This window comes from Charadrius vociferus, unplaced genomic scaffold, assembly GCF_000708025.1.
Source record: "Charadrius vociferus isolate BGI_N301 unplaced genomic scaffold, ASM70802v2 scaffold162, whole genome shotgun sequence".
NCBI lineage: Eukaryota > Metazoa > Chordata > Aves > Charadriiformes > Charadriidae > Charadrius > Charadrius vociferus.
In genome coordinates, this window is record NW_009647236.1 from 875243 (window position 1) to 897527 (window position 22285).

General features: G+C 37.0%; 1 protein-coding gene across 1 annotated transcript in view; it reads right to left on the reverse strand.

The window, feature by feature from the left end:
• STXBP5L (syntaxin binding protein 5-like) overlaps positions 1-22285 on the reverse strand; it is a 206857-nt gene that overhangs the window by 107329 nt on the left and 77243 nt on the right. The window contains exon 5 of the mRNA XM_009879889.1: positions 4209-4343. Within this exon, the coding sequence (XP_009878191.1) occupies positions 4209-4343 (135 nt within the window). The remainder of the gene's footprint in view (positions 1-4208; positions 4344-22285) is intronic.

A 22285-nucleotide genomic window follows, 5' to 3' on the forward strand; every position in this document is an offset into this window, starting at 1 on the left:
GGCCAAGTGCAGAGTCCCGCAGCTGGGTCAGGGCAATCCCAAGCACAAATGCAGGCGGGGCAGAGAATGGCTTGACAGCAGCCCTGAGGAGAAGGACTTGGGGGTGTTGGTGGATGAGAAGCTCAACTTGAGCCAGCAATGTGCACTTGCAGCCCAGAAAGCCAACTGTATCCTGGGCTGCATCAAAAGAAGCGTGGCCAGCAGGTCAAGGGAGGTGATTCTGCCCCTCTACTCCACTCTTGTGAGATCCCACCTGGAATACTGCATCCAGCTCTGGGGCCCCCACATAACAAGGACACGGACCTGTTGGTGCAGGTCCAGAGGGGGGCTACGAAGATGATCAGAGGGCTGGTGCACCTTTCCTATGAAGACAGGCTGCCTGAGAGAGTTGGGGTTGTTCAGCCTGGAGAAGAGAAGACTCCAGGGAGACCTTATAGCAACTTTCCAGTATCTGAAGGAGGCCTACAAGAAAGCGGGAGAGGGACTTTTTACAAGGGCATGTAGTGATACAATGAAGTGTAATGGCTTCAAACTGAAAGAGGGGAGATTTAGATCAGATATTAGTAAGAAATTTTTCCCTGTGAGGGTGGTGAGGCACTGGAACAGGTTGCCCAGAGAAGCTGTGGATGCCCCATCCCTGGAAGTGTTCAAGGCCAGGCTGGATGGGGCCTTGAGCAACCTGGTCTAGTGGGAGGTATTCCTGCCCATGGCAGGGGGGTTGGAACTAGATGATCTTTAAGGTCCCTTCCAACCTAAACCATTCTAAGATTCTAAGGCCCTGTGAATCTATAAAGCCCTGAACAACCTGGTCTCATAGCTGATCTTACAGCGAGCAGGAAGTTGGTTTAGAAAATTTCAGAGCGGCCTTCCAACACAAATTATTGTGTGATTCTATAATACTAAAATGGGAGAATTATGTGAAGATTGTGTGAAAATAATGTGAAGATTTAAGAGTATAATCAAATAAGAACATATCTATGGCCCAAAATAAAATTGTTCTCAAAAATACATCTCAGTACAATTCTAAAGGAAAGTCTACTACCATAAGCCTATCCTCATGAAGTACACTCAGAGTTAATAACATTTCCTTTAAAAGCTGATCTAAATTACATTTCTCCTGCCAAAAAGCATACTACTGGAAGAAACATGATAGTTTGTTATTATCTTATGTCATATTCCAGAGAGAGTTCTGATTACTTTACCAAGAAAAGTCACCTAGTTTCAGCTTCAGCAGTACTATAGCATGTGTTGAAGGTGGCTACTGTGGCAAATATCACCACTCTCCCCACTAGTCTCTTAATCTAATACAGAGAAATTAATCTGGAGACACACAGGATCCTCTGTCTACCTCTGTAATACAGGCAAGGACAACTTCCTCTATTCCATATCAAGAAGTACACGATGAGAATGAGTGGAGAGGATACAGCCTTGCACACCGCTTACAGGGATCAAGTTATACTTGTAAAATTGATAGAACTAGAAGTAGTAATGAATGAATACCTGTGCCCAACTGTCGCCAAAACAGTACATGGCAAGCTAGCTTTTTAGAAGAAGAAACTATCAGGGTAACCATGCAGCACCTCCAAACACTTGAGGTGACATGGCCTATCTGTATTACATTGTTATCACACATTGTGATGGTGTGCTCCCCCTCCCCAGGTGCCAACCTGTTCTTTATCTCCCATAACCCTGCCCAAGCAATAACCACCCGTGGTGGTCACAATGGGTGCATGTAGTCATGATGGCTGCACCTGGCTCAATGTGGTTTCGGGGAGACAGATAACAGCACAACAGCCGATAGCTAACTTGAGCAATGCTGGTACTGTGGTTAATATGCAAATATGACTATAGGTCAATCATCTTATCCCCATAAAGAGTGAACAGCCCAAGAGCCTTTTGAGCTCTCCTGCATGGCAGCAGGCTGCACGCCAGGATCTCCCCTTGATTAGGGACGCCTCTCAAGGTTACTTCCTCAGATTCAGAGATTCCATGCTGCAAAAGAGTCTTGGTAAGTGACTAATAGCATGCTAAACTTTGAAAACTTAGCTGAGTAATATAAAGGACTGATTGTGCATATATAACCCTCTAGACATAAACCATTGACCAAGTTTGGGGCTGGGACTGGATCCAGCCACACCTAGACTCCTCTCTGAGAAGCAGTTTAGATAACAGGGGTGTCCTTTCTAAACCTCGACTCAGTGGGACAGTCTACCTGACAGTTTTGTCTGACCCCGTCCTCTATGCAGTAAATAACCAAGTGTGCCTTGCCATCTCAAATCTTGTTAAAACACTGTTGTATTTACCATCAAACTTTGTTAAATCCCTGTTTTATATCAATAAATGTACTGCTGCTTTTCTCTGAGTGAAGTGCATCACTCCATCTGTGACACCTTTCACAATTTATGGAAGAAAAATTTCAGAAAATCTAGTTGTATTCCTGCATACACAATATAAAGAAGAATATAAAGTTAGGAGAGGCTCCTTGTTTACAAAAAGTTTCTAGAGAGGTAGCTTCTTGCACAGCATCTAGCTTATCTCAACAATTCAGTACTGAAGCATATTAGTAAGCAGCCCTTATTTCCCACATTTCATTGAAGAGAGGCATCATTCTAACCTGTTCTCATAAAAAAAGTCTGTTGTGGCCATTAAAAAAAAAAAAAGATTTATCCAAAAGAATTTTGAAAGAATTAGGAAATGGAACTTGGTGGAAGGCTTCCATTTCATAAAAACTTACAGATCTATTTCCATGCAGAATAGAAACACCCTAATGTCTGGAGGAAAGAAAATTCCAAATGTACATAAAATGAATATATATTGTTCTCAAAACCTCAAAGGCATTAACTAGTCAGTATAATATATATACACATTTTAAAATATAGGAATAAAAAAAACCCCTTTAAAATATGTCAACATCACCAAAACAAAGTGAGAAAGAGAATATAATTACGATACTTCCCACCTCAAGAACTCATCAAAATAAACTTTTTAATTCTGGTTTTGATTAAACCATGTTTTCCAGCAGTAATTTTTCAGCCAAAACTACTGAGCAGAGCTAAGCAAAGTCTTTCAAAGGCAGGACAATCAAACATTCCAACACCAAGAGCTGGAAAAAATATTTACCAGCAGACTGTCTGAATCCTGATTACCATTTGAATCCTTGTTTTTATCTCCTTTGAAGAGAAAATTAGATTTGCGTGACTGTGCCTATGAAGTTTGGTGCGGGCAGAGGGGAGGCAAGGAAACGAGGCATCAGTTTTGTCCCGCAGGGGGACACAGTGATTAGTGAAAGTCAGTAATAATAGTGGGTTTAAAAAAGGGAAAGCAGAGTGTTTTGGAGAAAAGTAGTTGCTATCAATGTGCTTGCTGCTTGGGGCAAAGAATTAGATGCACCACTGTAGGCCTGCAGCCCTGTTCTTAGATACTGTCCTCTTGGTTCACTGGTTCAACATGAAGCGGTGTCTCAGAAACTGCATGAAATACTATGAGTTTGCCCACAGCAGCTCGTCTTGCTGGAACTGCTCAGAGGAAACAGCAGGGAAATAATTTTTCATTTCTGTTGAGGCTTTTACTTGCAGAAAGCATAGACTTGTCCCAGCCAGATTTTTATGAGTCTCTCTCCATTTCATACCCACAACACAGGCACCTGTATTAGCTTCTCAGAGAACTGTCATTTAACAGGCACTCATTACCTTTCCTATCACTTCATCAGGTTTTGACGAGCTTGATTTAACTTTGGAATTAGCCCTGTGTTGAGCAGGAGGCTTGGACTAGAGACCTCCAGTCCCTTCTCATCTAAATGATTCTACAGTTCAAGGAAGAAAAGTTCTCCATAGAGTCTTAGGGCCAATATACGCCATTATTCTCTTCATAGGATGTTTGGAAGAGATGGTGATCAAGCTACCCTCATATCAATGGCAAAATCTGAATTTGTGAGATGGATGATTACCTGTATTTCATGGAACTTCATAGTTAAACAGATTGCCAAATAACCTTTTCTTTTATCTAAAATGTAACTACATGGTCTCTATCATAAATCTGAATTCCCAGTGTCCTGTAACAAAACAGTTAATACTGCACATGCATTCGTTAAAATAAAAGGTTTTTGAAAGATTTCCTAATATTTGTATAAACAAATGATTCTTAAAAATGAATCTTAAGACAGCTATGAAAATGACCACAAACACAAATGCAAAAAAGTCCGCACTTACAGTTCTATTGCCTTGTTCCACATGATAACATATCCAGAAAGAATGAAGGACTCAATATTTACAATATGTGTATTTCCCCTCTCTGTTCCAACATAAAGCCATTTACTCTGGAAAGGCAGATGGCAGTAAGTAATCCTGGAAAGGAAAACCAAAAAAAGCGTCTGAATATTATATCACAATATTTTTTAACACTTTTACAGATGAAGTAACTGTTCTTTCCATTCTATAACTTTCTATAACTTTTCATTCTATAACATTCTATAACTATAACTGCCTAGAAGTTGCAGCATTCTGAAGAATGTGCAGGTTTTGGCAGTCATTTCCAGAAAAATCATAAAAGAGAACATGAAACAAAATGGGGCCATCCTGCCTGCCTATATTAAGGGCAGGAAAAAAGAGCTGTATCACTTGAGCACTGAACTAGGTCATGGTATCTCCATGAGTATGTAAATTGCACTATGATAGTATCCAAGACTCTCAAGTTAGGTTTTATTTCCTTTCTTAGAATAAGCAATTTTTCCAGTTCAACAAACAGAAGTTGATGGACATCATCAGGATTAATGTTTTGTACAACAGAAGTGTAACACCATTATTCACACAAGAAAACATTCACTTTATTGACTAGCTGGGAGAGTAGGGCATTAGATAAGACCAAATGCAGTTAAGTATTATATCCTAAACACACTGAATCCTGCACTCGTATGATTCTTACAGGGTGATGAACCAGTGCTGTATTAACTTGGAAAGATGTCATGACGTTTCCCATGATAATACATAAAAATTTTCACAGATGATGAATGAAGAGATTCAAGTTTCTTTGATATTATAGTTATTAGATATTACATACATTCAAGCACAACTAAAACTATAATTCCATTTGCTGCTAAAATATAATCAAATGCATGCTACCTACAGAGGCTGAAACTTAATCTGATCTTACGGTATAGACTCATGAATTTTGACAAGAAGCTGGTATTTGGCTTTTTTCATTCTGTTCCACAAGCAGCCTATTGTTAATTTTTATATAAAAACTTGATTTAACAGCTATGCAATAATTTTATCCTTAACACTTTCCTCCCCCACAAATTTATTAAACAGTATTTAAGAACATACATATTTCAAATTTTATTCTTACAGTACAGCAATATTTCTGAATTAATTAAAAAAGAGTGAGAGGGGTGCTGGCTATCTTCCAGTAATTTGGCCCTCTCAGTCATGTAAATTCCTCTGAGTAGTACATTTGCCACCCTTTGAATTAAAGGAATTGTTCAATATTTACACAAATTTCACATACTTTATGTAATTGTTCCCTGTAAGGTACTCTCAACAAACAAAAAGTTTCCAAACAGATTCTACACAGCATTTGGATAGTTCTGTAGTATTCCAAGTATCTAATCATGTGTCAGAACATTTAACGTTGCATTCATTCAAGTGAGCAAATTTTTTTTTTTTGCCTTATGTATCACACTGGATTGAAGACGGTTGAAATATGCAAACTTCCCATCCTAATTTATAGGGAAAATTATTACTGAATCATGAATCCAGAATAAGGCTTAACCTTCACAGAAATCTTGTCTTGTTGATTGAAGTGAGACTTAAGCATGATACAGGCTTTGTTCTATCCATCTGTACAGGGCTAAATTTTACCACTAGTTGTCTAATTTTGGCAATAATTCCAGTGCCTTTAGTGGAAAGAGAACCAAGTTTTTCAACAGAATTGCTTTGAGAATGGGAATTACAGTTTAGTATGCATAAATGAAAATGCCTTCAAGCAGCAACTTAATACTTATATTGTGGGTGCAGTCAGATCAACACATATCTGACAGAAAAAGTTGCAGAAGGTGTATGCCACCTACATATTCCTTGCTGGGGTTAAAGCTGTTAGCTTTATTGTTCTGTTCATAACAGATGCAAAGAACAATTTGCCCTATTCGTTTTGTAGTTTTACAAATGTGAAGCTGGTTTTCACATTTTTCCTGATCCTTCTCCTTAAACTAAACAACTCGGTTTCTTTTGCTTTCTCTTCAGATGCACCATTTGCTACACTTCTGGTTAGATTCATATTTAGTCCAAATTAATTTTATTTCTTGCATTTCTGTACTAGCTCTACTTTCTTGCACTCCAAAGCATATGCATGCTCTGTTAGGTCCCATCCCATGCAAAAACCTCCCTGGTTCCTGGTTGAGAAATACTCTTAACCACTTCACACTGATGCTCATTCAGCTCTTGTTTGTAGTAAACTGTTAAATTACAGGAAGAGAAAATATTTGTGACTTTGAAAGTGTTGAAAATGAATCTGTCTAGTGACTGACAAATAACTCATGAGTTACAAAGTGAACCCTAGTTGACTTGAATGCTGCTACTCCAAATTCTTGCAGTTGTGTCATCAGATCAAGCAGGTTCAAGTCCACCTAGGACCATATTAATTTTCCATCCTCTGATAAATCCATTCACAAGCAAAAGATGTGGGAAACTTGGTGTTAAAAGTGCAAGACTGAATCCAATACCCTGATTATGAATAAAGTCTCAAAATCACCTCAGACACTACATGAGGCTGCTTTGGTCTGCTTTTTTTCCTTTTTCAAATTGGCTTCTAGGTTATGATCTCTAACATGTACTGCCACAACCATTGGACTAAATGGGTGTCTAATTTCCCAACCACTGCATGTCCTCCATTTGCCTGCCTCAGGTTTAAAATTTCAAGATCATAAAGTTTCAAGAGCAAGGTCCTACAATAAGAGGAAAAATCAGACTAAAGTACTTAACTACTAGCCATCAGTTACTAGACTTATTTTCCTGCTGGCCTATCTGAAATCCCAGGCAGTAGTAGCTACGAAGTCTGGATATATAGTATGAAGGACCAGAATAGAATTAGATGTTGCTAAAGAATGAAGAAAATGACCACATTTTTTTTCTGTTTTCTTAAGCTGAGCTATTTCCTCTTAAATAATTTCATTTTCTTCTGATAGATTTATGGGACAGCCAGATAAGAAAATATTCTGCGTGTTCTCTCTTCCACAATGAAAACTACCCTATGAGTCTTCATTGTTTACCCAAACTGATATTACACATTATCAAAAACCACCTTTTACAATATGTGAGCTTATAAGAAAATGCTATTCCCTTAAAGACAATCCAGATATGTAACAAACCTATGAGAGCACAGGGATTACGGGACATTTTAATAAGATGCATTGTTAGGCTTCACCAAACAAAGCCATATGATTTTCATATTCTTAGAAAACTATGCATTCCTCTGAAGTAATTTTCTTTTACATTATGTAAATTAAATGCAAACTGCTTTATGTATTATTGACTTTTCACTTTTACAGAAAATACTAACTTGACTTTGAGGCTCGAAAGCTTTGAAGCAAGCCTCAGATTTTTAATGAACATTTCCATTTAAGTAAGTACTGAAATTTCATAATGATTTCTTCAAGAGAAAACAATGAAGTTTCATACTGTAGTTTTCATTGCGGATGAAAGGTATCCCTCTATAAGTCATATATCCCACAAGGAAATTAAGATGTCCTTTGATGCCTTTACAAAAACCAGTCAATTAACCAGAAAGAAAGAGAGGCTATTTTTCTTCTTAAGAAGCTAAGGGTTGTAGTGATTTATGCCAGTATGAAGTGCTTCTGCCAAACTTGAATCAGATTGTCAATCTGATTGAGATAATATGGGACCCAATTAAACAGAGACCTGAGAATTTGCTCAATGTTGATCACTTAATAGAAAGGCAGACAGAAATGTGGATATTATACATTCTTAGCAGCAAGCCACAATATGAATCTCATTGATTGTTATGAGAAATAGTAAAAAAAATGGACTGACACCAAAAAAGGTGTTTCTACACTGCCAAAATGGTCTGGAACATTGCATCAGTTTTCTAATGTATTCAAAGGACAAAACAGGATATAAAATGTAATTTAAAAAAAAAATAATCAATAGGTGCCAAATAAAACACCTAAATCAGAATTTATTAAGCAAAAGCTCTTCAGCAGAAGACCTGAAAACATTTCTAAAATTATTTAAGCAATATAAGAGAGAGAATAGAATAATTTCAAGAGGCATAGTCAAAAAAATTGAAACTCATTTTAGAAAGGAATATATTCTGACTAGCAAATCTTGAGAAGGTATATTTTTTCAGAAAATCACAGCACTCTACAGTCTAACAACTCTGACCAAAAAAAACTCATTGCGTATTAGTAGAATACTACAATGTTAAAATAATTTAAACTGCTACATACTCTGAAATACTAGTAAAAACTCTCAGATGGCTCAAAATCATCTCTATTATACTAATCATATTGCTCTACAAAAAATAAAAGATAATTTTGAGTACACTTCCTTCTGCCTCTGCTTTGATATTTTTGGTTTTCTATTTTTAGTATGAAGAATTTTCCTGAAACACTGTTCCTGGTGGAGAGTGGGGAGAACTGCAGCAGGGGGGAGAGTAAATTGCATTTTTGTCAAACTGATGAACAGTTTTTCCAATTTAATTATATAATTGCTCATTCCTTGACATCAAAACTGCAACTAAATTTATACTATGCCTTTTCCCCTTATACAGGTAATCTTAAATATGGACAAGCATAGAATGTGCATAGCCCTTATGCCCAGCACTGACTGGCAGAAGGGTTCAGTTTCTGTCAGTTCCTACAAAAACCAAACGTCTTCTTGAACTCCCTTTCAGAATGCTACCAAAATAAACTGTGCTGTCCAGGGTCTCAGAAAAGATGGAAATCACAGAAATTTAAAGGACAAGAAGACAAAACATGAAGGAGCAATAACTTGGGAACATGAGTAGTTGACAGGAAGCAAGCCCAGTAGCTGCAAGGCATGCCAGCTTGGTCCTGGCCCACCTTCTCTCAGCTGTCAGTGACTACCAAGTCACAGCCACTGTCTTACACCCAACTTAAAATGCATTGTCCCAGCATGGATGAGGTCAGCTGCTGAGAAAGCTGATCACCTTCTTAAGAAGGTTATGCACATCAGAAGTCTACCTTTTCATTAGAAGTATTACAGCTCCCCTCCCAACTCAAGGAATCTTCTCCACCATCCTCTGGTGCTTTCAGTACTCTCCACTAATTTATGTTACTTATTTTAGCTGGTCATCATCACAAGCTGTTCTCACAATATGTGTTCTATCACTGCCACCTGATAGACTGTCCACCATCCCTGGTACTAGTCGGTGACTGGCTGATGCTCTGTCAGGTCCTCTTTCAAAGCCTCTCTTTTTAGAGAGGAATCTGTGGCCTGTGTGGCCCTCAATGAATATTCACACCAGAGGAAATCCACTAGATAAGCCCTTGCCTTCCTTCTCAACTTGTCCAGGATTTCTTCTCCCCAGCAATGAAAACTACAGCTGCCGAGGGCCTCTCCTGACCTTGTATACAGTCCCATTCTCCCTCCATCAGCAAGCACAAATTATTTCCACCCAACTTGTTTCTCCTCCCTACTCCCTTAATCTTTTGGTATTTTTGAGCAAAAGAAATCTGAAAAGTCCTCACCGACACACAAAGACAACCAGACTTATCTAGTCCTCCTTCTCCAGTGGTTGAAAGCAGACTGGGCTTTCTGAGTGAGCTTCTGGCTAGCCAGTGTTCTCAGAAAGTGTAGCCTTGCTTTTCTGTCAGTTCACAAGGGAATGTTATAGCTGAGATTATTGCTTTAAGTCATGAAATGCACACAGGAAGATTTAGACAGATATTCAAGCAAAGTAATTTGTAGCTGACCTGAAGTGCCTAAAAAGAAGCACAGGCTAAAGCTACAGACAATGAAGAAAAGGAGCTGTCTCCAGTAGATCAAGCAAGGGATGTAAATTATGAGCTATTTGGCCTCTGGAGGTATTTACTTTTCTCCCTGGATTATATAGAAATTTGGAGCTCATCAGCTCTGTAAGACATGTAAAAGACATGTACAATAGCAATCCATGCAGTCTGCCATCCATATCATGTGATGTGTTTGCAGGTGGTGGGTATGCAGTTCCTCAGATGTGAGTTGGGTCTGTCCACAGTAATGATACCAGTGTTTCCCCTGCAACATGGACTGTTTGACTGATTATATACCAGGAAGTCCTAGGAAGGCAGAAATCCAAGATGAATCCCATTACTAGGATTTCCAATGCTTAACTCAAACTTACTACTTACTTATTAAACTTACAGTTTAATTTACTTAAAGTGTATGCACAGATTCTAGGGAGGACATAAGAGTACTGGAAATACTTTAAATTAATAACTGGCATGACTAAGAGTCAAATGAAATATACAGCAGTTCAATACATCTGGACAGATTTCCTTTCAGGGTCTTGGTGATACTGTATCACAACATGAAATTTTCTCTTATTCAAACTAGATTCTCCACATACCACACAAGATCTTTTCAAAAATTTATAGTAGCCCCACACATGCAGACCCTAGCAGCCAGTGAATGAACCAAACATGGCTTTGGGGCTGATCCTTGTGGCCCACCTGTTTTTTAAGTGTGATTCAGTTTTAACTTAAGAAAAATCTTCTGTTTCACGGATGTTTTCTGCTAGCATCATCAGTCAACATTTATTCTGAATTAAAATCAATTGGTCCTTCTTATTTTATGTTTTAATTACTTGTATAGAAGAAAGTGAAGTAGAGCTGAAAACACATTGCACATAAATCGCGTTGGACCCTGGTGACAGTATATCAAATGCATTGGGGTATTAAACCTTCTTGTTATTTAGGGATATCTGAACACAAGAGCAATATTAAGGTAAATTCTCAAAATACTGCATGGACACTTCCATCTCTGGGTTTTTTCCAGTTAAGCATTATACAGACTGCTCAAATATTTTTTGTTGTTTTACAACTATAGTGCATACGCTACAATTAAAGTTTATGACAGGACTGGGTAGGTGAAGAATATCTAATGAAGAGTGTAATAATTAGAACTTAGTTCTATTTTTCCATCATATTAGTCAGGAGCTGAACATGACTATTCTGTTTATAACTACTCAGTGAATCATCTCTAGCAATAAATTCTAGGTTATGCATGAAAGTCACAAACTACTTACAATTAAACACTGTGAAACAAGTCATCATTAAGCTCACATGGTACTACGTCTATTTCCTGACTGAACTATCAATACTTGCAAACATTAGGACCCCTTGAAGACATTACTTACTTAGGCCTCTTAAAGTAGTCTATAGAGATCAATGTTTTAAAGAAAGAGACAGTAAAATGAATTGGTTTACACGAGGCAATTCAATACATGTTCCTTACAAAGGAACGTGAATGAAATATGGAGTCAAAGCAGTGGTAACAGTTACTTTCTGGTGCTATACATCTGTTTGCCAACGTCCCTTAAGTTCGGTGTCTCAGATTATTCAGTTTACCTAATCAGTTCACAAAACAGTTTTATTTGTCTTTATTTTATATTGCTTCAGCTACAATTATTCACTGCGGTCATTATTTGTACAAGAGCAATTATTTAATCTGTGGACTGCAATATAAGAAATAAACATTTGGGGGTCCTCTCTTCTGCTTAGCACAGGCCATAGGATTTCTTCAAATTAATTACCGCTTGAACTAACAATTTACTAACAGATACCTGTACTGACTTAAAGAATTCTAGTGATGCAAATTCCCTACAAATGCTGAGGTACAAAAAAATCAGGATTCCATATCTAAACTATAATTTCAATATAAATATATCCTAAGCAAAGCATTCTTCTAGCTATTTGTGAATGAGCTGTATATAAGTAACAGACAACCCCACATCCTATCCCTTATTTCTATAAATTTTACTTGGAAAAAATGTTGAGAAAACATTTAGACTTTATAGTTTCATTTTAGGCAAACAGGCTTAAATAGTACTGATAGATACCTTATATAGTTATTTGGTTTGACACAGGAAAAAAGCTTATGCAGCTATTCTCCTGCAAATTAATTAGATGTGTCAACTGGCTGGTGGTCCACTGGTGCTTTCAAAGTGTTTAAGATACATGCATTTTTCATGATGTCACTTACCTGAAATATTACACTTAAATAATTTAAAAGAATGAGGAATACAAGAAGCAGCAAGAAAAAAAAAAAAAGTGAAATTTTAAGAAATGCAGTTGAAAATGTATTTCTTTCTCACGATACTTTGGTTTTGTCCTTAGCTAGGTTCCTTTTTTCTTTGGATCTACTGGCACACTCTGAAGCATCCCGATTTTTAGAAATTGGGACTGATTATTAATCCTTTAAATTGTTAAAAACTAAAATATAGAAGCAAAGCACTATCAAAAGTATATCTGGTTCCTCATTTTCCTTTTTTCCTATTAAAAAAATTGAAAGTAAAAGCAGGCTGTTCCTCTGTTTCTTCAAAAGTTGAAGTTCCTACGTAAAACTTCCAGACAGGTGAAATAAGACTAAAGTTAGGCCCATTCTTGAATTGTGAGCTTACTATTTCATATGAACGTGCAATCAGAACTGTAATTAATAATTTACAGCATTCCACAAATACTCATTTTAAGACACAAATGCTTAACTACACAAAATGTAGCAAATATATGAGCATTTATAATGGATGTTTAACAAGCAGCTAACTCAAGCTGAAAAGAACCTAGACCAAATCAGAAAAAGCACATTCAAAAACATATTAGATGCATTACATTTTATTAGACTAGTAAACTTGAAAATCTCCCCTGATTAAAGACTGAATTTATGTATTGAGATAAAATCTTATCAGGTGGTTATGAGTACTTTACAAGGACAGTCAAGGTAGACAGCACGCAACAGGTCCTTTGGTTTTTACCAATTTTATTTCTTATAAGTAACCTTCTTACAAGTCCATAAAGGATCATCCTGACCTGTTCAACATGCCATAACACATATGAAAGGACAGCTGCATGGTAACTTCCTGTAATACAAGATGCAGGCATTTAAGTTCACACCCTAGGTAACTCAATGGCTATCTGCCTTACCCGCAGCACAGCATCATTTTAACTGGCATTACTGGAGCTCCAGAACAACTTAAAAGGCATTCTTGAAATCCCAGTGTGCAAGGGGATGACAACTTTTGTAGCTTGTGTTACTAATCTTCAAAGTGACAGAAAATTAATTTCCTTCCTCCTGGACAAGTGCAGAGCAAAAAGATACCCTCTATTGTCAACTCCCTTCTACGGTTTTGACTGTAAATTCGTTGGGATGTCTTGCATGTGGGAACAGGATCACTGACAATGGCAGCGGCATACTCTCCCTGGCTAGATCTTTAGCATTACACAACAGTAGTGTAGTAGATTGAACAGGTGTATGTGTAGGCTTGGACCCAGGAAAAAAAGACAAGGAACTTAAATGCAAATTTGCTTCTTTAAAAACAAAAAGATACTGGAAGAAACCAGCATACTTTTCACTGGCTTCCAATTTGTTTCTGATGCCAACTCAAGGTGCTTAGACAACAAAAATGAGAATAGAAAATCCATGGAGTGAGCAAATTAATGAAACAGGGTTGGCAAACAGAGCCTTGCTTTTATCTTTTGGGAAAAGACAATGTACATGTTTTTCCTCTTGCCTGCTGGCTTGTGAAATCACTATTTCTTATCTGGAATACTTCACTTGTTCTCCATTAATTTCTTTGAAGGGTAAGTAAAAATGGAGTTGTAACACCAAGGACAGCGACAGTGATGAGCAATACAGATAACTATAATAGCCGCTGAGTTTCTTAGCAATAAAAGAAAGCCAAAGAATAAAGGATGGAAGAGGGAGACGATCTCAAAAGAGAAAGTTTTTGATTTATTTCCTTCATTGATTCTGAAGCAGCTGCATTAAAAAAACCCAACACCTAAGGATAGAGTTTCTCTCATCCTTTCACCCAACCCTGAAGCTATAAATTGAAAAAGCAGTTTTTGCTTCCCAGTCTCATAGTTTCAAAAAAGTAAATCGGGAATTAGTTCAAAGGTGAAAGGCTGAAAGTTGTCTTTTGCTAGACAGCTTGACTTTACATAGTTGTTAGAAAAGTAAACTAATGATAGGCTAGTATTTCATCCCGTTTGCTGCAACATACACAAATCTGTGTTTATATCATACATTCTAACTATACTGAGTTTAAAACCTATTTTATATCAATATTGATCAAGCTATTTTGAATGACTCTACTACCACTGAAATTGACGTCAAAGTAAAAAAAAATGCATTTTTACATGTGTATACTTTTTCCATGTATACACTTGTTTTTTCTAAACAGTTTCCATCAATTAAAATCATGTGGACTTATTGGACACCAGCTGTTCTCATTTGTTATGCTTCAGTAGACAGGGACTCTGTGATTAACAGTCCTTGTTTTTCTGCAATCTGTAGTCTCTCTTCTCTTCCTGCTCGTGTACTGTTTAATGAGATAATCTCAACACTGGCATTACTAGCTCTATTTCTGATTTACTGTTATAATGCCCAGAGTTTATTGTGACAGAAGGAAAAGTATCCTAAATCATTGCATTGGATTCTGCTTGAAGCTGACATGTGACTGGGCAGGAAAGAGGTGGTGCGGATTCCAATAACCAAATGACTTACTGCAACAGAATGGGTGCATGATCATCACTGCCTTAATATATAAATGGAAATCTAATGTGACAAAGGTCAAAGGATAGATCTGAACAGGACCATGAAAGATGTCTCAAAACTCAAATTTGAAAACTTAAAAAAATAAAACCACTGAATTCCTGTAACTGTAGTGTAACTGTAACAAGCTGAAAATTCCAACTGATAATGCAGACTGTTTATACTGTCTGAACTTGTTTAAATTTTAAAAGACAATGTTTTTTGTTCTTGTCTAACATGATTATGTACGATATGAAGTAGATGATGCATTTTTGTATTACAGTATTGGAATTTCTATTTGTTACGACTAATGCCGCAAAACACGGTTGTTTAAGGTATGGCTTTGTGTATTTATTTAAAATTTTGCTATCCAAATCTGGCCTTAGAGCAACTTGGCAACATAGCTGCTATGTGAAAACAACATAACATGTTACCCTGTGTTTTCTCCAAAAAGCAGAAATCTACTGACAAACAAGCTTTATTTTCTACAAAGCATTAGAAACAACAAGCACACTGCTCAGCATATGATCTAAAGTTTTGCAGCACATAGCAACATCATGTCTACTGCTAAGAGCTAAAGGATTTTTTTCTGAGGAAAGAAACCGACACATAAGTTACTCAAGCAATCAGAGGTGGCCAGGTGCCATAAAAATTAAATAATTCAGAACATGTTTTTCTTCCCTATTGAAGTAAAAATGAAACTTCACAAAGATGTTTTGCAAAATGGAATTTTGAAGCGATACCTGTTTTCTCGTAGAAATAATAGAAGGAACTACTGCCAGAGTGACACAGGGGAAGAGGCAAATTGGAAAGGAGAATTTCTCAGGCCAGAGGGCCCTCTAGTCCCTGTACTGTTGTTAAGTCCTCAGGTAATTCTGCCAGCTATGCATTTTAATCCAGCAGCTCTATGGATCACGATGATTTCATATATGTGCGTGTATGCACACAGACACACATATATGTGCATTCAAATACATGAATATACACATAGCAAATTTATAGAGTTATTTCATTATCTAAGTAAATTTCACTTTTCCAACATTTAAACTATGCTGTATTTATAGCCAGAACATTTGGCCTACCATGAGCTAGAAACAGTGATTTTGGTATTTCAGAGTTGAGAAAATTCTTGTTAGAAACCTTCGCTTGATGTGCTTTCCACAGTCTCAGATGAAATACCAAGACTTTTATGTACTTGCCAAAATATTTTATGTAAAAAGTAATGTCAAATGAACAGCTCAGGGTTGGATTAGGGGAAGTGGAGGCTATCTGGTACAGTTTTAACAACAGGGGGAAACTGATTGGTTGTAAGTAATCTTTCAGTTTTTTTGGTCCTTGTGCTATTAATTACAACAGTTCTCTCTAAGAGTAATTCATATATAGCATATCAGCCATTTTTCTGTTAACCTGTGTATAGTGCACCAATGTGAGGAAACCATGAATTGATTTGCAAATGATTGGTAACCACGAAACAGAAAAACGTTTGCCAAATTATTCATCATTCTTGGTCATGTGTTTTCTTAAGTCCTGGATACATGCTTTTAAAATGAAGACATATATGTAACCAATGTAACATGGCAACTGTACTTGTTTTGAGACTCTGCTGAGTAGTTATTGAAAATCAAGTTACTATATTTGAAGGGACTCTTTATCAGGGAGTGTAGCGATAGGATGAGGGGCAATGGTTTTAAACTGAAAGAGGGGAGATTTAGATTAGATAGTAGGAAGAAATTCTTTACTCTGAGTGTGGTGAGGCACTGGAACAGGTTGCCCAGAGATGTTGTGGATGCCCCTGGAAGTGTTCAAGGCCAGGCTGGATGGGGCTTTGAGCAACCCGGTCTAGTGGGAGGTGTCCCTGCTTATGGCAGGGGGGTTGGAACTCGATGATCTTTGAGGTCCCTTCCAGCCCAAACCATTCTATGATTCTATGATATACTGTGCTAATGTTACTGCATATTTTCAAGTCCTATTATGGAAATAGAACCTTTATGTACAGAGCTGTGTCAAAATAGATCTTAAATATCTTAGCTCTACCTTCAGAGTGGTTTTTTAGCAAACAGGCATAAAAGCAGATACTGTGGCATTATGCCACACAAGGACATTTTTAATTGAAATGAAACTGAAAATAATAATATTGGCACAATCCTGGTGGACTAAAAATTACTTTGGGAAGACTGTGGAAGTCACCATTAAAAAAAGAACAGAGATTCTCAAATTCAAGGTTGGATCTGGATATAAGCAGAGATCTTCTTAATATTCTACAATGAAAAATATGACCAGGCCTTCTGTAATCAGAAGAGAGCTTATTGTATCATATACAGATTAGAAAAGAAGTGTTGCTAAGGTAGGTTTTCCAAAGGTAGGCTATTCCAGAATATTCCTATTGTAAGAAATCTAGCAGATGTCAAAATTAAATACAGCATTTATAAAAAAAAACATTGCTATAAGTCTATTTTCAATGTCTATTTTCCATTTGATTTTAATGAAAAAGGAAGTATTTTACTGAATATTCGAGGGATTCTCAAGTATTAGTTTTACAGCTGATCTTGCAATTTTATAGATGATCTTGGTACTAATACTAATGAAACATTTTAGGGAGACAATATTACAGAGGAAGGACACTCTGCACAAGTAGAGTACAAGAAATGGAATAAAATTTAAAATGTAAAGGACAAGGCCTCAAACTTCAAAGAATAAGAACTTCCACTTTAGTGTTGGAACTCATGATACAGAAGTGATGGAAACTGATAATTTCAATTTCACTTGTCTCGCTTTGCTTCCTCTCTTAAAGGCTTGCACTGAAAAGCAGCACATTTCTTGCCAGCTAGATATACATCAGTGAAGTATAATGGGTGTATTAGTCAATCACAACGAGACCACAAGCACTGATAAAATAAAGCCACATAAAAAAAAAAGATGTTATTTCAGTATGCATCAGTAAACATATTCCTGCAGAGATTAAAAAAGAAAATGGTAATGTCAATGTCCACAGCACAGGTGGGACCCTGTCTAGAATATGTTTCCTAATCTAATCATCAACTCAGAGAGATCCAATCTGAGAAGAAAGGCGAAAGAAAAGAAATGGGAATGAAGACACAATTTATAAAGGAAAACACAGAATCTTGATTTCTGTGGAAAAAGAGAAAAAAGCAGGTTGTGAATGGATATGAATGAGCTGTTTAACTGCAAAGGAGAGACAAAATATTTAAAATGCATGACAATGTGGATACCAGAATATCATAATAAGTGGGAATAAAAGAGCCATAAAAATAAATTTATTCTTGAAGCTGGAAGGTTTCTTCATTCAGAAGAATGAAATTAGCATGAAGCAATATTCCCTAATAGGAGGAGTAGTGAACTTAAGCTTGAACGGTTACATAACAGTGTCATGATCCTGACCAGGAGATCGTTGCATGTGGAGGAGTTAGTGATCCACACAGCAGTTAGCCCGAGCACACACAACTCTGTGCTGCGCCAGGCTGCACATACAGCGTGGTCTTCAGGTTGGATTGTGCTGCACGTACCCCTTGGTCACAGGATAAGCACAGCCAGTTTGTTGTAACAGAGGAGCCTGCAGGCAGCTCCCACTTGGTGACTGCACCATCTGTGTGGCCTTGCCTTTACCTAACAGTGCAGAAGGAAGTTTTAGTGTGAACATCCTTTCTGTTTGATAGTAGAAATAATGAATAGAGTTATTTTCTTATAAGAAAATCCTATAATAGCTTCAATGACCCCAATGGGGTAATCCTATCTACAGATGGGGTCTGCACAGCCTGCTGCTGATGCCTTTTGATGATGCACAACTCAGGGTTCCCAGCATTGACAAGGATGTAAGATTATCTGTACTATTATCTCATTCTTTATAGTGCTAGCTCTAATAAACAGAATTTTGAATGATAACTTACAGAGTCTGAGTGCCTTTCTTACTCGGATCATAAGGGAACAGCACCTCTTGATGCATAACACAGTCAGCTTGTTCATTATAAAAGGATGTATATGAGTTGTCTGATCTGCAACTGCAGGGAACTAGACTGAGGATGTCCCTTCAGCTCTACTCCACTAGAATGCACACATATTTAAGATCTATTAAAAACAAAATCTTAGGGATCATGTGAATTTTCATTCTACTTTAGTGAAATTGCATAATCTCATAAATCTATCAAATCAAAACTGGTGATTTTTGGTATCAAAAAACTAATCTGTTTTGTATTTTTGCTCTTTGTTGATTGCTTAGCTAACCCACATTGAATAAAAAAAACAAAATGCTTGTGCAAAACTTCTTTTTATGACCAAGACATTCATCATTTCAACTAGGTTGCATACCACCTTTCCAGGACAAGCTTATAGCTCTTAATGATCAAGAGGGTCAAGCGTACTACAAAATTTTCCACAACATGATATAAGACCTGAAAAAAGAATGTAATGTTGTAATTTTTTTATTTTTAGCAGAGAAGACAGAGGTGTGTGGTTACTACACGAGCATGATTTGAGTCAGTCTCACTGGAGAAACTTTGTATCCAGTCTTCTGTTTTTCTGAAGGGCTATTTGACAAAGTTCACTCTCCTGCCCTGCAGTACTAAGGCACAGCCCTATAGACCAGAGGTGTTCTTTATGAGTTTCAGGAATCTTTCCAAGCTCAATGTAAACAGTATTAATTGGTTATTGAAATCCCTCAGCATCATTCTTTCAAAAGTGACAAATGCTGATGCAAGACCATACCACGCATTTAATATTTATCTTACATGTTTGAGGTCTGTGCTGTGTTCACACTTCACAATACGCAATTCATAAGACAAAAAAAAAATCTGCACAAGAAAGTTTTTACAAAACTTCTTCAAGATGTGGAAGCAAATGCCAATCAACAGTATGGCTTCATTTGCTTTCCTCAGTTTTTTTTTGTCACTAACGTGAGAAAGTTTAAATCCTTTCCACAAAATGGGGCAGGATTATATGCTGAAATATTGCTTTACATTTGAATTCTGTGGTTCTTTGGAATAGCTAAATGCTGCACCACACCATGTAATCAGAATCTGTTTTGTAGTATAGCATGGCTGTGCAACTGCACTGAACCTATTAATTACTTCCATGCTTGATGACAGACCTCTGACTAATTTGAAAGTACATAAACAATACAGAGTTTGCAATTACACAATATTAACCAGGAGGCTCATTTATGTGCAGGCAAGCTATCAAAGGAATTCAGTTCCTTGAATAGCCAATGAGACAGATAATCTAAGTTTAGTAACTCACAAGTCCCTAACACAGAAGTAAACAGATACAGGTACTGCTGAGACTGCACAGCCAGTCACCAGTATTCATTCAATAGCCTTTTGTTGTCATTTTGATGAGGTAAACTCTTAATAACACAGGACACAAAATCCTGTAAAGATACAGCAAGACAGATAGACAAAGATTCAGGAAACAATATAGACCAACACACAAAAGAAAAGTCATCAGATACAAAAATACCTGTTTTTTCTCTTTGCTTCCAAGCATTGCAGTAATACTCTCAATCATCTTGTTCAAGTACTGCAAAAACTCAGATGTAGGAGTCAAGTTTCTAATTAACAGTAAGTTACAGCTAACTGAGAATCGCTCTAAAAGCCACCCACTTCAAAGGCTCCTTCTTCCTCTGTGCCAGCATTCCCTTAACACTGAGGTGTTACAGATCAGAGCCCCAAAGCCAGTTACACAAATTTTGTCACCTGGTAATTCTCCTGTGGAAGGGCACTTATGCTATTGTGTATTGTCATGGCACCAGTGCACACAGATGGATTTAAAGACCCAACAGGACTTACACACTGTGTTCATGTATGCCGACTACAAGTCTGGATAAATTGTTGTACCACTGTTGGCTCACTTGTAACATGCCAGTCAGCACTGGCTAAAAGAAGAAAAAAGGGAGGGCTATCCCCCATGTCAGTCAACACAACTGAACTAGCTCAGCTTCGGAATAACAGGAGATAAACTATGTTCATAGTTTAAGCTACTGCACACAGGCCTAAAAGACCTGGATTTCACACTGTAATCCTTGCTGGTTTTTCCTATTCCAGTTGCAATAATCTTAAATGGGAAAACTATGTAAACTGGTGTATATTTAAAGCTATACTTGCTGAAGTCTGCTCTGACTATATTGAAAATAATTAAGGCCTATAATAGTTTTCAGTGGCTTAGCTTAATTCTAATGTTCCTTGCAGTAGACAGAGATAGTGTCTAGTGTCTAGTAGCTGACTTACTCATTTTGCCTCAAATGTCTACTGAAGATGAATCTGGCATCTCCTATATAATCAAAGAAAGAAAAGTAGGGACTAACATAAGGAACATCACCATGTTATCCTTCAAAAGTACTGAAGAGATTGTTATGGAGAGTTTCCAGAGGTTAAAAAGTTTTACCTGTCCATCCTACTTGAAAACGGAACAGCAAACCATATTATCAACCATACACTACAGTTAAGCATGTCTTTGAGTAACCGTGTTATCATTATAGCTCTTGGTATGGCACCAAGCACTGAAATCCATTGCCTACATTTATATTTTCTTGAAGGTTCTTAAGGCATTGTATTACATTCCAGAGCATTAAACTGCAGAACAAGTATCAGTTTGCCATTATGTCTCATTCTTCAGTGTTCCCTCTACACTTGCCACAAAGAGACACTTAGTAAAGGAGCCATGAATTATCAGAGACGGGTTAATATCGCTAAGGTTGCATCAGCATTAGTTTAACAATAGGTCAGAAGAAGAAAAAAATAAATCTGGAGAGGTTGCAAACTATGACTTAATGGCTACAAAAGTTCATTTTGTTAGTGAATTATTATTCATAAAGCATCCAGTGAATTAATACTGAATGCTACATGGTAAGTGAAAGATAACCAGTGTGCTGCATATAAGAGTTCTTTGGTCTTTATGTTTTTACCAACATCTGAAGAAAAGAGCAAAAATGTTTTTTACTTTTGGGGAGGGAAAGGGGGAATATATATGTATACGCTTGGGGAAATTTGACTCAAGTAGTTGTATAAACATATACAGAAACACTGCTAAGAGCAAGTTTTAGTGCATTATCCTGCAATCTTAAATATCAAGAAACAGAAGCAAATTGCAAATTAAATAGTTCAACAGTATGAAGACTGGTGCACTGAGTAATAGCCAAAGACTTAAGTAGTATTAATCTGTCTAACAGAATCTAACAGCTGTATGGTTCATGCATCAAATATTTTGAAAACTCAGAATAAACTGATTCTACACGAAAGCTAATTAACTGAAGTCAAATTAAGCAAGAATTTGGACTAATACAAGTATCTTCCTCAACACAAGCAGATAAAATAGAATTTTAAGTAAAAGTGCATTATATTGCATGACTTCATGAACTAAATCTGCCAATTGTTCAGAAAAAAATCTAAGCGAAAGAGCATATCAAGGAGGTAAACATACTGCATGAATAAAATTACATTTTTTACAAAACCTCAAGAGAGACTTTCAAATAGGAAAATTTGAAGCAGCCACATGCTCCGTTTTCATAGGTAAAATGC